Source organism: Paralichthys olivaceus, chromosome 1 (assembly GCF_024713975.1).
Source record: "Paralichthys olivaceus isolate ysfri-2021 chromosome 1, ASM2471397v2, whole genome shotgun sequence".
Lineage (NCBI taxonomy): Eukaryota > Metazoa > Chordata > Actinopteri > Pleuronectiformes > Paralichthyidae > Paralichthys > Paralichthys olivaceus.
In genome coordinates, this window is record NC_091093.1 from 3,228,642 (window position 1) to 3,243,057 (window position 14,416).

A 14,416-nucleotide genomic window follows, 5' to 3' on the forward strand; every position below is an offset into this window, starting at 1 on the left:
TTAAAAAAAGATACCAGAAACATTCCAACATAAAGGGAAGATATAGACATAGTTAGATAGCAATAGTTTTAAGGAGAACCTTAATTTTAAAACAGGGGGTAAGTATATCATGATGCGAAAGCTATAATACGAAATGTTCTGAGTAACTGATTGACGAAATACATAAGATCCTGGACCGAAGATAATAATCCAATGATATTCACAGAAAGTCTAAATCTTCTTACCTTTGTCTTGAAAGTGGTCATCCTCCAGCCAGAAGGTGGGCAGTTCAATCCCCAGTCTTACCATCTGCATGACGAAGTGTCCTTAGGCAAGATGCTGGACCCTGAATTGACCCTCATAGAACAGAAAAAATAGATTACATAGGACTACTAATAGATGCTGTGTATGAATGGGGGAATGGCAAACCATAACTATACTAAGAGCCAGGGCCCAACAGCCCCCTTATGAAACTACATTTAAATTCACTAGATCTGAATTTTTACTTTTAATGTGCCAAATTGTACACACTCTGAGAAATCAGTTCCCAAAATATGTTGTTTTTTTCTATCAAAATCCATAATTTTCTTCTTCTCACAAACACAGGCCTGTGGTGAGAAGATAACCTCCTTGGTGGAGGTAATTATAAACTAAACCTTGTTGCCATAGATACTGAAATTAACTTTCCTGATGAGCCGAATAATGGTTGTGACTCAGCAGGTAAAGTGGGTCTTCCACAAACCAGACGATCAGTGGTTTGACCCCAAATTATCTATCATTATTTGGCTCCTTAGACAGGATATTGCTGTTTATGGGACATTCATGAGTCCACAGAGAGAGTCACAGAATTCCACAAATTAGTCCATTGTTTTAGATGAAATAATGGATCAGATCCTTTAGAGGGCAGCAAAAGTAAAGACAGGAGAATTTTTTACATCTGCATTTACTTGTCATGCTGAATGATGGAAGGTGGATGAGGTTTCATGTTGTAAATGGTAGTGTATCATTTAAGTTTTGCCTCAGCTGAATTGGCTAGATGTGGGGAATGGGATGTTATGGATGGGTACACAATGGGGAGTGATCATTTCCCCATTGTAAGTTGTTTTGGTAGGGTTTCGAAGATGGGGAAGGAACATTTCTTAAAGGGGGTTTAACTTTCAGAAAGCTATAATTGAGCATAATGTGGAAAAGTGGAGTTTTCTGTTTTATTCTGTCATGTTATAAGAAGCGCAGCTGAAAGTACATTCAAATGCAAGGAAATATGAAAGAGAGGAAGATAGTGTGGTGGAAATTCATCTCAAAATGTGAAATAAAGTTGTCGGAGTTGTCTTTGAGTGGAACGCTCAGAGTGGAACCTCAAGGTCTGGTAAACAGGAAACCTCTGCTGTTGCTGCTGAAGACAGGAAATCAACCGCAGCACCCAGTTTCACAGATCAGAGTCAACAGAAGGTAGATCCCTGTTTGCGGATGATAGAGTCATATGAAACCACATTGGTTTAAAGTCATTGTTGTTAAAATGTATCTGCTTTAGAAAAGTCTGATGCTTATAAATCACATGATTGGCTGTAAACCAAAACCAAAAACAAAGCGAAAGTGAAGTATAACAGTGTGCAGAGTCACAATCAAGAGAACCAGAAGCAAATGAGGAAGGGAAGAGTAAGTGAGAGAATAATAATTTATTTATATTAATGTTACACAATATCATACATCAGTGTATTCCCCTGATGAGACTGCTGTCATAAACATTTACATGTTGATGTCTCACTTTACAGCCATGGGAGGAGGTAAGTCTTAACATGACACACTTACAAATACTGCACTGCAACATTTATTCAAATTGTACATGCATAGAGAACACAGCATGGCTGTGAAGTTGTGTAAAACTACAGCTTTGATGTGCTTTTTGTTCTTTAGCACTTTTAAGTAAGCCATGGAGGGCACTGCCAGAGTAAGTACAAGATAACAATTTCAAAATGTGGTGCCACAGTGCCCTACATTGTCTGTTGCTTGCCAAATGACTTGAATGGCTTGTCGTTCTTTTTGCTTTTTATTTACAATGTTGTGCAAACACTAACAAAGTTGGTACACGTTTTTTTTCTTTATTAATAGAAACAACAAGGAAGTTCTGGATTTTTTGGAAGAATATCAACCTCGAAACAAAGATGTCCAACACATCAGGATTCTGCTTCATGGACCAGCTGCTGCTGCAAAGTCCAGTTTCATCAACTCTGTTGAAAGTAGTCTTCTAAACCGAGTTACCAGTCGAGCATTGACAGACTCAATCTCTGCGAGAAGCTTTTCTAAAAGAGTATGCATAACTGTTGAATATAGTGATCCTGAGCAAAAATAATCCACAAGGATTTCCATAAGAATTTCATTAGTTTTAGCATTGTGGTACCTGACCACATAAATTTATTTCAAATGATAATTTTATTTTCACTCATCTAAATAAGACAGATCATTGTTTGCATTTGCTTTATCTAAAAAGTATATTCATTACAAGGTAAAATGAATCAAATGTCAGCTAAAACATCAAACAACAAAACAAATGGAGATTTTGTTCGTATTTTTAATATGCAAAAATGATGCAAATAACTGGTCCGTCTTCTTTACAGTACAAAACTTTCAAAATCCAGAAAAATCCACAGGGGTTATACTCCTTTGTCTTCAATGACATCATGGGCTTTGATCATGGCAACAGTGGAGTCTGTGTGGAAGATGTCAAGCTGGTCATGAAAGGACACATAACAGAAAATTACAAGGTAAAACACGTTCAACTTTTTTATATATATATTCAAAGCAGTGGTCGCCAACCCATCCATCGCGATCTACCAGTCGATCTCTAAAACTGTCCCTGTCGATCCCCAAACTCTCGACAGAGCAGCAGGTTTATCTCCTACATTTCCTTCAAAACAAGTTGGATAATGTATTAAACTAAATCTCAGGACTCTAAGGTATGAAGACGCGTATCTTCTGGTCTGTCTATAATAATCAAAGCCCCGTTACAACAAATTAATGTATTCATAAAGTGAAACACTGGAGTGTTTTTACTCAAAACCAGTCGGGAAGTGTTGGAAATATGTCAGATTGTGATAGATAAAAATTGTGGTTCACAGCAGAATTAACAGAGAAAATGATCTTTCACCTGAGTATTAATGTTTATCTGACGAATTTATGTAACAAACATATGGTTGCAACACTTTCTCTATGCGTTTCCAAATAAAAGCACTCCAGCATCTCTGATGACTAAATCCATTCTTTTATTTTAAAAGAAAAGTGGTTTTATTGTGAAATATTTGCAGGAGCAGAAAATCCATGGCTTCATACTGTATAGTACTGTTATTACACATGACTACTTTTATAAAGCAAATAGAGCTGCCATTTATGGCCATATTCAAGGCAGAGCCTATATGTAAACACATTGTGCTACAGTAGCAGCTCCACTGCAGGACAAATTGTTGAACATGAATTGAGAAGCTAAATATTGTGCACTGAACAGATGGTGTAAATATAAATTGATATTAATGTATGGTTGGACTTAAAAAGTGAACTTGGGCTTGTAAAGGTTGGTGACCACTGATTTAAAGTTAGTTTTGATGTTACTCATCTAAATATTCTTTAAGGTTTAACTGTAGAAAAATGACTTCAGGAATGTGTGTCAAAAATGGTACGACCACAGGGCTAGAATTGATAAGCTTCACCATGACTTCCTGCTTTCTACTCTTTCATACACTCTCACACACACACACACAAACACACACACACACACACACACACAGTTAGGTCGCCCTCTGCTGCTGGACAGTAATTATACTATTTAAGGTTTGAAAAGTAATTTTTCTTAGCCATATGTGCATTTAACATAAACTTCATTGATGCAGTATGTAGTATGTTTATTTTTTTCAGTATGCAGATTAGCACCGAAAAAACTGTTTAGCTAAAACTAAGGAGCTTATCAAACTTTCCTCATCAACTGCCTAGGAGGTATCTGAGTATATGTGAGCATAATAATCTGCTAAGGGTAATATGTAAAAGTATTCAGCTTATGGTGCAATAACCATGATTCCAAATCCGTCCTTCATCTAAAGATCTGAATATATGGAGCCAAGTTAAAATGCTTGAAATCTTCATGGCGGAGAATGACATTTGCCATGGTAACAATGTTGGGTATAAACTCACCACATTCACAATGAAACATCCAGTTTATTGATGGCAAAAGGTGGTGATGTGACTAAGACTGAATATTGTCATGTAGATGTGTTCATGTTCCAAATGCCAAAGTGTCCTTGAGCAAGATACTGAACTGCAAATTGTCTCTTTTCATAGAGAAAAATGCTGCACTAGACGCACTGTATGAATGAAGAAAAGAAAAGTGTGGATGAACACAGACCATTTATCATTCAGGCAAATACTCTGATCAGTCTGGTAGAGGTTTGACCACACACAGGCTTCATGCACTTCCTGTTGTATCTAAAACACTAAAACTCTCCATCACATCACAGACCTGTTGGTCAATAGCAACAAAAAAGCAATTGCAATTGAACATCATCAAGTCTTAAGACCAACAATATTTGAAGTAGATCTGATGAATGCCTAAAGTAGTTAGCCTTTAAATAAGAGCAACAACAACAGAAAAAGATACATTTCCTGTTGTTTTTTTATTCTAATATATATGTTCTCTGAATTTCATATAACTAGAGCACAATGAAAGTAGGGGGATTCTATTTTTGAAATTGTTAGGGGGGCAATCAGACCATTTCAGGATGCTTATATTCAATTTTTCACCAAAACAATTGTGTGTGCCAAGTTTCATCTCTGTACTGATGCTGCCTGACTATACGATTGGTTTTACTATAACAAATGGATGTTGTTGAAGTAGAAAACAAAAGGTTTAAGTGTTTTGTGCTTGGCAGAGTTTTGGGGAATATTTAGGGCCTGAAAATGTGTCTAATTATTATTGCCAAACAGTCTTCTTCCCTCCAGGTGTGTCTGCTAAAACAAGGCTGAGATGACTTCTCTCTCTTAACGTCCCTTTAATTGCAAGAGCACAGTACAAACATATGCCTATGGAGGGCAGGGCAGAATATGGGTGTGGTATGCGTGTGGTTCTACAAGAAGAAATAATCAAAGACACAACAACGATAAGAATTATGTATTACAATCAAAGGAACACACATCACACATATATAGGCTGAACACACGCACTACGCAGATTACCTTGGGCCCCGAACTACCAGGGGCCCCTTAAGGAACCTAATAAACTAATGGATAAGATTTGTATTTACTTTTTCGTTAATTAATCACTTCTTTCTAAAAGTTGTGGTGGCAATTTCTGTGAAACAAGCACAAAGTCAAACACTTCTTTCTGAAAGTTTAATTCAGCATCTGCAGATGGACTCATCAGTACACATCACCTGATTGACATGCACAAATGAGCAAAGAACACAGGAGAATCTGTGTTCTTATAACTCTCAGCCCCCTCCCACTAAGCATTCAAAGGTTTTTATTACCCTCCTGTAGTTTCACTCAGTGGAGGAGACATCCTGTCCATTTGTTTACATGTTCTGTGGATGACCCCCCTGTGAGATCCCAATCAGAGATACCAAGAGATTCCATAAAGTTTTTGTTTCTCGAGGCCATAAAACTCAAGTCTCTTAAGCCACCATCGTAAACCTTAAGGTTACCCTTTTACATGAACAAGTTGGTCAACCATTTGGTCAGTCATCCACATACACGTCTGCTCATGCAATTAAACATACACAAATGTAAAATTTCCATTACAAAGTCCATATGCTAGAATGGCATCAGAATGCCTATAATTCACAAGTAACTAGTCTCTGCAACCCCCTCTACAATGGACTATTCCATGAGCATGTCCATGGAAGTGATTCAGGGTGTAAACAGACTGATGAGAAGTGTTGCGTCAGTTCACACTTAAAAAGAACTAATTCAGTTCATACAGATGAAAATGAACGAGTTCACGTTCATTTGTTCTGTTTTTTATTGTGATGATTTAGATCATGTGTTTAGTTATTAATCAATGGTGTCGGATCATGAATCATGAATCTGTCACTCCGGTCACTTAAACACTGAGTCCTGACTGTGTGTGTGTCACGTCTCATGTTGTACTGAGCGCATGACATTATGTGGATGACTCATTTTTCATGATGTTTAAATGCAGCCTCATAAACTCTGGGATCAAACAAACACTAAGTTACTTCATGTACTGATCAGGTCCTGATAACTAGTGATGAGTGTTTATTAGTTCAAGTGAGAGCAGGTCAGAGTGGGAGAGGAAACAGAAACTGCAGCTCGATACAAACCAACTGCAGCTCTGATCATGATGCAGCTGATCACTGAGCAGCTGTGACCACAGAGAAACTGTGTTTCACTGTTTCCACTGTTCTTCAACAATGTCTCTGACCTGCTGCTTCCCGTGAACGAGCTCTGATCTCACTGTGTGTGTCGCTCTGAGCGAGTGAGTGGGGCCCCAAAGCCTCTGTTTGTGTGCACGCACGCACACACACACAAACACATTTTCACTCGCTCCTGGTATTTCACATGATGGCCTTTACGATGATGACTAAAAAAAACATGTGTTTTTAAGAGAAAGACATGAAAATAAAAACATTCAAGGGAGAGGAAGAAAAAGACAGGGACAAAGCGAATTGGTAATCATATTCTGTTATTTTTTCTGTAACTCCATAATGAACCTCCTATTTCCTTGTGTGTTATCTTCTCATGTAATTAAAACAAGATAAAAGACAGAGGCCTATCTTCAACTTAATCCGAGATCCCGCGGAAATCCAAAGTTATAGATCACAGATCTTCCATGTGAATGGACAATATTGTTCATTCTTATTGTACAGAGATCATATTGTTCATGAAACTAAGATTTTACTGTGAGTGCATTTGTTTAACTGTTTATATGTTTTGTTGGGTTGGGAAGAAGTTACAAGTAGGACTTTCTTAGATAAATAAGGATTAAAAACAGATAGAGAACATAGGGCCCCATGCCTGTGTTCGCCTTGGGCCCCCAAATTGCTAAATCCGCCACTGGCACTACGTAAACAAACATGCATACAGACTCCACAGTCCACACATATACATATGCACATATATCTATCTAACTGTGTATACATATAAGCTAGAGCCCACCTATATAATTATAAATACTTCGTTTTATAAACGGAAAAGAGTAAAAAGGGCACCCAGATGGGCACTCAGGCAGCCTTTGCATAAGTAATCTTTCCTTTTTTACTGTTTTGCCATAAACATAATTTGATTATAGTTTATTTCTAGTTCAATCCTCAGAGCCAACTGAAGGAGAATGACCCAAACTACAAATCATCTCCCACACTGGAAGACAGAGTTCACGTTTTGGTTTGTGTTTATCCTGCCAGTTCAGTATCTATTATGCCAAAAGACATTTTGAGGCAGATGAGAGAAGTCCGACTGGCAGCCAGTGACATGGGTAAGAGCAGTTTTCCCTCTGTGTGGGCTAATGCTGCTTTAATGGAATTTTATGAATCAAAAACTAGGAAACGTAAAATTCTGTCATGGTTTCTTTATCGACAGGAATTCCCCAACTGGCCATTATCACCAAAGTTGATGAAGCCTGTCCTGCGGCTGGAAAAAATATAAACAATGTCTATAAGAGCAAGTACTTGAAGGAAAAGGTATGTTTATGATGGCGTTTTTTAAATTGTTGTTAGACTTAAGATCTTGTTCAGATCATGTCCAAGTTCGGTTTTCAGTATTTCATCATAAAAATCATCTTTAGTCACCTCTGTGCAATTCCATAATTAAAAATAATGTAACTCTAACACTCAGGTTGATGAATTCCATATGGCGCTGGGCATTCCACACAACCGCATCTTTCTTGTGAAGAACTACAGCAAAGAAATGGAAACAGAAGCTGGTATTGACGCTCTGATTCTGTACGCACTGGAGCAGATGATTCACGCTGGAGAAGACTTCCTCAACAGTCTGTAGACCTGCACACCACGAAGAGAAATTGCAGGATGGAACCTGAAGCTGATGAACGGCTTTAAAAATGAATTTAACTCAAATGTGCATTATACTCTTTGATGATTTTTATATTCAAGCATGTTATTAATATTGATTAAATGTATAAAATTAATCTAACACATCTTCTTAGTCAAGTTAGATTTTTTCGTGTGTGAATAAGTAAGAATAAGCAAAGAATGTACAAAGAATATTGTTTTCATGGAAACTGAAAATGTGCAAAATTACATAAATGAATAATATACAATAGGTTCAAACTATGGTCTGTGTGTGTGTGTGTGTGTGTGTGTGTGTGTGTGTGTGTGTGTGTGTGTGTGTGTGTGTGTGTGTAAAACATTGATGCTGTGAGTTGATTGGGTGCTGTGTTCGACCCTGCCCGACGACTATGGCCTTTCTGTATGGAGTTTCCTTATTTGCATGGGTCTTCTGTAGGTACTCTGGTTTCCTCCCAGTCTAAAGACATGCAGCTTGTAGAATCTAAATTCCAGGTCTCATGCAGCTTGGCTGTGTTTCTGCAGATAGCCAAGTAGGGTTTCACTCAGACCCTAACCAGATATGTCTTTAACATCTATAAATCCCAAGAAATAGAGATACCAACATATGGTTCATAATGGAAAGTTGTGTTTTGAGATTGATGATGAAACTGAGAAATACTTCAGTTTGTGTACTCTTTCGCAATCAAGTATTTTATCATGAGTGTTGCTTTTTTAATGACTCTGCTCAAATAAGGAACTTTGTTTTGGAATTCTTCTATTTTTATTCAAATCGAATTAACTCTACTCAGTGCCAAAATTCCCAATGTGAGACATAACACATTTGAGGGTCCCCTCAATACTTCAATGTGCTCAGCTTAATGACAAATTATGCTTAATCAGTCTTAACGAAAGCTTTGAAATGCTCACCCTATTTTGAAAATCCAAATCCAGCCTTTACTAGAGAGAGAGAACTCAATATGTTTATATGTAGCAGCAGCAAAAAGCAAAATAAAAGATCTGCCCTCACTCAGTCTTGAGCCTGTGACCGTTGACATGGTCACATGTCTCTACCAACTGAGCAATAATCAATGAATAAACATTCAAACTCAGGTGAAAGATCATATTATTCTGCAGTGAAACACAATGTTGATGTGTCTATGTCACAAACGTATTTACAACACTTCTTGAACCCGTTTCAAAGTAAAAGCACTCCAGCGTTTCACTTCTGAATCCATTCATTTGTTCTAACAGGGCTTTGATTGTTGTCAACAGACCAGAAGATGCAGGACTTCATACCGTGGAGTCCTGACATTTAGTTCAGTGCATAATCCGACTTGTATTGACGGAAATGCAGGAGATAAACCTGCTGCTCTGCCGCCAGTGGCGGACACACAGCGGGTATGAACAACAGACAACCGACCCACAGCTGGTCTGCCACACAACCGCAGACTGTGAGTCCAGAGAGTTATGGAGATTGACAACTCAACGGGACACGTTCAGGGGCCACTGTGTACATAAATCTAGCACATAAGAGCTAGTCAGCTGCAGCGTCAGCTGCAGCGTCAGGACAGCCAAACGAAGACTGGCTAATAAAGACTTAGGGAGTCTCTCTGTGGGAGTCTGTCAAGGATGTCAAAGGAACTCGCTGTCCACCACTGATTGTAGCCATGAACTTTACCCAATCCCAGTCAGGACATCAAACCGGAGAAGATTTCAGATGGATGCACTCCTGAGCTGCTCCTCTGACGATGGAACACCGCTTGTTGTCCTGGGTGATTTCAACATCCCCCCAGAGAAGCTGCGCTCCTCTGAATTCATTGACTTCTCCACATTTTACCTCACCCTCTCCCCCTCTCCACCAACCCACCGGCCTGTCAGTCACTGTCGAGGATGTCACGGTATCGCCTTTGTTGACGGCAAGGAACCTGGGCGTAATCCTCAACGATGGACTGTCCTGCGCCCCCAACATCACTGCTGTGGCCCAAACTGTAACATGTATTCCAATGTACCTGTAGTAATGTTGTAATCTTTCTATGGTATTCAGAAAGAGTCACATGGAATGTACAGATGCATGCAAATGCAGGAACACTTGCCAGAAAACTGAAGAGGACTGCGAATAAACTGTCACTGTAACTTCTACTGGGATATAGTTCAATGAATGGATCTTCCTGCTTTTGGATCTTATTTGATTGACAACTTCTTTATCACTAATGACCACCTTTTTCTCTATACTTGTCTATATTATGTTTCAAGCTGATTATTGACACTTGATCTAAATCAGGACAGGATGTTAAATTCCCCATGTGTGAAAACCTGTGAACATTTATTTCAAGTCTGTTACTTTTTCAAAACAAAATACAAAGTAAGTAAATTTAGCCTGATAATGTTAATAATAATAATAATAACTGAGTAGTTATTCATAGTTAAAAACAACAGTTTTTGCAATATCCAAGCACTTTCTTCACATTACATCTCAAATCTGAATATGGCATCGAACTGCCAATGTAGGAAAACTTACAAAAGCACATTTCATTCATGTTTGTACCTTGTTTAGTCTTTTTGACTAAACAAGGTACAAAAAAAATAGATTTCAGCCTGGTGGTGGACCATGTTGGATTTCTTAATTTGAGGCATTTTGGGACATTCTTGAACCTTGAGATGGTTCTTTTATTGGATAAAGTTAAGAAATGTGACCATGTTAGTGAGTTAGAAAAGTTTGACTGAAAGGGAGAGGTGCCTTGGAAAAATAAGTTTAAAAAAAAATTGCGAACAAACTGCTTGACAAATGTCTTATAAAAGTCATAGCACAGCCATCGAGAAAAAGGCTAAAAAAAAGTCCTTTGCACCACAATGCATTGCCCCTAGAGGGGCACACACAATAAGAAGTAGATTGCCAGTTTTATCTGGCATCAGATCTTTTGGATCTTCTCTCCAACTACTACAGGGTTTTCCTTCCTCAACTTCGCTGAAGCATCAGCTTTGTAGTCAAAGGTGCAATTGTGTCTGTCTGAGTATTTGTGTTTGCCGCAGTATACATTTCCACATCTGCAGTCAAAGCCTGCAACACAGAGTGTTAACATTAGGAAACAATCACAACCTTTCATGCAAGAGGAAATGCTCCATTAAGAAGTTATTAACATTTTAAAAGCTGTAGACAGAGTGGAACCGTGTCAGTCAGTTTCATCACAGCTAAATAGCGCATACTGTATAAAGCAAGGGTGGGCAACTTCAGGCCGATTACAGCCCATGAGACAATTCTATTATTATTAAAGACACAAGACTATCTTGAGCTCAGGGTGGTCCCTTCTGACTACATGGCTGTCAGGTCACAATCAGGGTCAACAAACCTGATATGCATCATGGCTTCTATCAAGAAACAATATGGAATGTGGCACTTTCCAAATGAAATAGATTACTAAAAATATTCATCACTTATTAAGATAATCTTGTTTTTGTCTATCTCTAATGGTTTAACTTATCTCCTTCCTTCCCTCAAGGATGCATATGTGCACAGTCTACTGTGACATCATTGCTTCAGGTGCAACAGACTACTAACCACAACTCAACCACTCTAATGAGTGAAGCTGGATGTGAAACACCACACAGATATCCTATTATTCTTGAGTGCCTTTTGAGAAACATGAAGCCTGTGGTTTAAAATGTTGTTACTGGGGGCTTGGGTTAGTTCTCTTTGGGGCCTGTGTCATACCTATCAAACCAACGTTCTTGTTGCAGGTGAGGCAGCGGATCTTGGCTTTGGGCCTCTCGTCTGTCTCCATAGTTGCATCAACTGATACTTCAGAGGGAGAAACACACATAAGACTCACACTGCAAAAAGGTAATTTAAACAATGTTGTTATATTGTTCCATATCAAATCCAAGCCTTTCAAATGTCAGACAAGCAAATATGGAAACATCCTCCTCATGAGCTGCAAATACACATTGCACGAGAAAGCCACTGCAAGCATACTTCAATTTTCGAACACACAACTTGACACTTATGTCATCTTTGGTACTTGAAGTTTGTTTATGCAACAACGTGCTTTATGCAATTTAAGTGCTTGTGGTTGTTGAGATGTTTTCCTTAATTTGCTTGTGTTATGTTTACCTGCATGAGCTTTCTTAGGCTGCAGTGCATTGAGGGCTCACAGCTGCAAAATAAACTCATATACAGTATTAAAGGAGAAAATTGGTCCCTATGCCTATTTAGCAGCAGCATGATTTGATATGTTTAGTTAGTTATTAATCGCGCCTGGACCACAACTTATCTGCAGCAGATATAACCAGCAAACAAAGAGCTCAAGACTAACACAGTGAGGACAAAGGTATGTTTGCATGGTGGCATTTAAATACAACCATGTGAACTGCACACAGTCTAGTTTTTTTACTTCGTTTATGATGCATTTTCTCACTTTTCTTTGCAAATTACTGGTGCTCAAAATTAGCTATAATGGTTGTGTAGATTTGTCCATCGCGCAAAATATAATCACATCACTTCCTGCGTCCATCACATGGCACTGGACTACGCCCACTAATCACGCATTACGGTCCACGCCATCAAGTGTAGACCACATGGTGGAAATTGAATCTAAATCAAATTAAAGTGGTAAAAGAGGCTTACGTCTTTGTGGCAGTAGGTGGTGCTATCACTACGTAGAGACTAGTAGATTTGTTCAAGTCAAAAACAGTCACTTGTTTGTCATCATATCATACATACACATTTTAAACAATCTAAGACATCAAAGGAACATATGACAACAGAGCAAATTGACAAGGAATTCTTTGATTAATCATTTAAAGTGTCTTTTATACAGTATATAGTCTCCGTGGAGTTAAAATAAAAAGTCACAAACAACTGTTCTTAAAGCCTAACATATTCAGAGTAATCACCTCAACAACTAAACTCAACAATGCAGTAAATTGAGGAAAAGACCATAGTGGCACACGAGAGGAATGACCGACAGCTCTGTACCTTGCAGAACTGAGGGCAAAAGATAATTTTTAGATTAGATTAGATTCAAATTTATTGTCATTGCACATGTCACAAGAATAAAGCAAGTGCAGTGAAGAGAAGAGAAGAGTAGACAAGTACTGCAAAAGATGAAAGAAACGTTCATCATTTACAATGACAACATGCGCTGAATAAATTGTGCATGGGAAAACAACTGAGGGTGAATGGGCGCTGTGTATAACTGGAGTTCAAATCAAATCAAATCAAATTTTATTTGCATAGCCCAAATTCACAAAACACATTTTGCATAGTAGAGGTAGAGAGTCAAGATACACAAGATACAGGATAAGAATCTTATATTTTGGTGTGGGGATTTTAACTCACATAGCACATTATAAGGAGGGAGAAAGAGAGACATAAATTAGATAAGATTAGATTAGATTCAACTTTATTGTCATTGCACATGCCACAAGTACAAAGGGGATGAAGGGGTGATGGGGTGTCGGAGGGCAGAGTTCAAAATGGAGACAGCTGAAGGAAAGAAGCTGTTCTTGAACCTTGATGTTTTTTTCCAGAGACACCTGAATCGCCTCCCAGAAGGCAGAAGTGTAATCAGTCCATGTGCGGTAACAGTCTTTTTTAATGTTTGTTTCCCTCTTGAGACAACGCTTCCTGTCAATGTCCTCAGTAGCAGGAAGTGAGGCTCTAGTGATGTGCTGTGCAGTTTTCACTACCCTCTGCAACGCTTTCTGGTTCACAACAGAGCAGTTCCCATACCAAACAGTAATACAGCTTGTAAGGATGCTCTCGATGGTACAGTGCTAGTTCACAATGAGAGGTGAAAAAGAGGTGATTTTTCTTCAGGGTCCTTAGGAAAAAGAGGCGCTGGTGAGCCTTCTTGACCAGGCTAGAGCAGTTGGTCATCCAGGTGAGGTCATGTGAGATGCGGATACCCAGGAACTCGAAGCTGGTCACTTGCTCCACCGCGGCTCCATTGATGTGGATGGGTGTCAGCATTCCTCCTGAAGTCCATGATGAGTTATTTTGTTTTGTTGATGTTGAGCAGCAGGTTGTTGTTGTTGCACTACGCAGCCAGGCGATCCACCTCCTCCCTATATTGAGACTGTTCTTGATGAGGCCAATCACCGTGGTGTCGTCCGCAAACTTGATAATGGTGTTGGAACCATGTACAGGTCTGCAGTCGTGGGTGAAGAGGGAGTAGAAGAACGGACTCATCACACAGCCTTGTGGTACTCCAGTGTTCAGGGTGATGGTAGAGGAGCACTGGTGGTCTAACCGAACATGTGGGGGCCTGTTGGTCAGAAAGTCAAGCAGCCATTTGCAGGTGGGAGGTGTGATGCCCGGATCTCTGTGTTTTGAGTTTCATTTGGAGGGGATGACGGTGTTGAATGCTGAACTAAAGTCAATGAACAGCATTCTGTCATAAGTTGTCCAGGTGTGAGAGGACAGAGTGCAGCGCTAT

At 39.0% G+C, this 14,416-nt stretch overlaps 1 protein-coding gene and 1 long non-coding RNA gene across 4 annotated transcripts; one reads left to right on the forward strand and one right to left on the reverse strand.

Annotated features, from left to right (window-relative positions):
* The first annotated feature begins 929 nt into the window (after positions 1–929).
* On the forward strand, positions 930–8,703 carry LOC109624940 (interferon-induced protein 44-like). 3 transcript variants are annotated; one of them, XM_020079875.2, is made up of 8 exons: positions 930–1,635; positions 1,752–1,763; positions 1,894–1,927; positions 2,089–2,287; positions 2,595–2,741; positions 7,282–7,453; positions 7,558–7,658; positions 7,813–8,703. In XM_020079875.2, the coding sequence occupies exons 2-8, from the start codon at positions 1,754–1,756 to the stop codon at positions 7,972–7,974; spliced, it is 825 nt and encodes a 274-aa protein (XP_019935434.2). In that variant the 5' UTR covers positions 930–1,635; positions 1,752–1,753; the 3' UTR covers positions 7,975–8,703. The 3 variants fall into 3 exon arrangements, with proteins under 3 accessions (XP_019935434.2, XP_069383284.1, XP_069383343.1); XM_069527183.1 differs by having other exon boundaries at positions 930–1,763; XM_069527242.1 differs by lacking the exon at positions 1,752–1,763 and having other exon boundaries at positions 930–1,639.
* Positions 8,704–10,615: 1,912 nt separating this feature from the next.
* LOC109624961 (uncharacterized) lies at positions 10,616–12,735 on the reverse strand. Its single transcript, XR_002202430.2, has 3 exons — positions 12,604–12,735; positions 11,692–11,778; positions 10,616–11,040 (listed from the first exon to the last, which is right to left on the reverse strand). It is a non-coding gene; the product is annotated as an uncharacterized lncRNA (long non-coding RNA).
* Between the last annotated feature and the right edge of the window lie 1,681 nt (positions 12,736–14,416).

What these genes read in the sequence shown, in the direction of transcription:
- LOC109624940 (XM_069527183.1), top strand. Translation starts at nt 1,730, where the DNA reads ATGTTGATGTCTCACTTTACAGCCATGGGAGGAG. An exon ending in CGAGAAGCTTTTCTAAAAGA is followed by an intron (nt 2,288 to 2,594) that starts GTATGCATAACT and finishes TCTTCTTTACAG; the next exon opens with TACAAAACTTTCAAAATCCA. An exon ending in ACTGGCAGCCAGTGACATGG is followed by an intron (nt 7,454 to 7,557) that starts GTAAGAGCAGTT and finishes CTTTATCGACAG; the next exon opens with GAATTCCCCAACTGGCCATT.